Here is a 2060-nt window from a genome sequence, read left to right as displayed (position 1 = left end):
AATTACAAAGGGAACCAAGGAAAGGTAAGTGATTCTCTTCAATGTAAGGTGAAAGTGGGCCCAATTTCGCTTTGGATAAGCATTCTGTCTTAGGATCAGGGACGAAGTACTTAGTGATGTGGAAGAGTGTTCTAGTATTTGGTGGGTCTACAGAACTTTAGGAAATCCCTTGTGAATCAACACCCATATTTCATATCAAAATATGATATTTATTTCCCTATTTGTACACTAGATAATTCATCATTCCGTCTTTGTAATGGTTTTATTCAGAAGTTATATATGCTGTGTAACTGCTTTGATTTCAGACAATACTTGGAGGAAGAGTTTGTTCTTCGAGTGATGGCTCAGTTGACTCTGGCCCTAAAGGAATGTCACAGACGAAGTGATGGTGGTCATACGGTGCTCCATCGGGATCTGAAACCAGCTAATGTTTTCCTGGATGGCAAGCAAAACGTTAAGCTTGGCGACTTTGGGCTAGCTAGAATATTAAACCACGATACCAGTTTTGCAAAAACATTTGTTGGCACTCCTTATTACATGTCTCCCGTAAGTATTTCAGAATTTAGATACCTTTTAAACCTCTTAATGTTAAGCATTCAAATGCAGGGAAAATGAGTCATTTTGATTGTACGTTTAGTAATATCCAAGAACCAAAAATTAACATTGTTTCATTTTAATTTATATATTTTCCAAATGGACCACCAGACCATTAACTCAACTATACCAGCAATTCAAGTCAGGCTTTTATTAAAGGACTACCGTATGCTAAATTACAAAGATGAAACAGGTTTTGTCTCTGGCCTCAAGAGCTGTGTTTCCCAAAGTGCTGTAGGTCCTGTACACCAGCTTGGCCTCCTTTGTTGTGCTTTTTCAAATGCAGAATCCTGGACCAAGCCCCAGTCCAGTGAGTTCGGATCTCGGGACAGGTCCTTGTTCTGTTTTTCTCCTACTTTTCAATTTGGACTCTGCATTTTAACAGACTCTCTGGATGATTCTTGTGCCTGGAGATTCAGGGCTCAGAGCCTCACTCACTTCAGATAACATGTTTTTACAGTGTTAACTGTTGGTATTTGTTCTTTTTTTGTTGACTTTTCTTACAAGGGAGCTGCTGAGTCTACCTACTTATCTATTTCCTTGATTGCTGGATAATATTTTGTTTACAAAATTTCTCACCATTCTAAGGAGCACTGCTATGCATATGAATTATTCTTGCTTCCTTGTTGGTCATTTCCTCGGCAGATAGCTCTCAAAATGAAATTGCTGGGTTGGGTCAAAGGCTATGAACCGTTTATGGCTCTCTAGATTTTGTCTGATGGCTCTTGAAGAGCTTAAACCAAAAAGTGATAGCACTAGGGGTTGTATATGAAATCTGAGCATACAAAAGTGCAGAGGGGTTAATTGTTTTAGCAGTCATAAACATTTCCGGGCTTTTCTAAATCTCTTTTAGTTATGTTAACCAGTCTGACTATAGTATAAAACTTTGTATTAGTGATTTTGTTTTTCACTGACATTAGACATGGCCAGAACAGTGTCATTTTCTCACTGGATCAAATTTCAAATAGAAAGCCTTTAACATAAAGGAAAATTATACAGAAGTGGTTCTTGGAAAATTTGAAACCTACGTGATTCTTTTGTTCCTTTTCCCTCCTGCCCTTGTAATTAGATCTGTTCAGCCTTCTCTGAGGCATTGCCAGGAAATGGTATCAGACTCAACCTGTTGGGCTTAAAGCACTAGGGAGCCTCCTGAAGAGTTTGGTACTTGCCTCTGTGCCCTCTGTTGCTCCTGCGAGTGTGAGAAAGACAATTAAAATAGGAAATGAGGATGTTAGTTAGTGTGGTTTATACAGTAGACTAAGGAAAAATATAAATGAATAATTCACTTAGTCATTTATGTCTACATCCATTTAAATGTGGGCCAGATGTATGCATTGGTTATTCTGAAATTTTCTCTGGTTCTTTCAAAGCAGTTTCTAGATTATTAATGTCACTAGGGTAGAGGTCTCATACTCACCTTTGATTAGTCAGTGCCTCACCTCTAGTAACAATAAACATCGGAAGGA

At 38.3% G+C, this 2060-nt stretch overlaps 1 protein-coding gene across 1 annotated transcript; it reads left to right on the top strand.

Moving 5' to 3' along the window:
• Positions 1 to 6: 6 nt before the first annotated feature.
• Positions 7 to 1750, top strand: LOC107181519 (serine/threonine-protein kinase Nek2-like). Its single transcript, XM_015557407.1, has 3 exons — positions 7 to 24; positions 306 to 546; positions 1664 to 1750. The coding sequence occupies exons 2-3, from the start codon at positions 340 to 342 to the stop codon at positions 1733 to 1735; spliced, it is 279 nt and encodes a 92-aa protein (XP_015412893.1). The 5' UTR covers positions 7 to 24; positions 306 to 339; the 3' UTR covers positions 1736 to 1750.
• Positions 1751 to 2060: the final 310 nt, after the last annotated feature.

Source organism: Myotis davidii, unplaced genomic scaffold, assembly GCF_000327345.1.
Source record: "Myotis davidii unplaced genomic scaffold, ASM32734v1 C64334268, whole genome shotgun sequence".
NCBI classification, from domain to species: domain Eukaryota; kingdom Metazoa; phylum Chordata; class Mammalia; order Chiroptera; family Vespertilionidae; genus Myotis; species Myotis davidii.
Note: the sequence above shows the minus strand (reverse complement) of the source record. Positions and strands in the feature narration are given on the sequence as shown.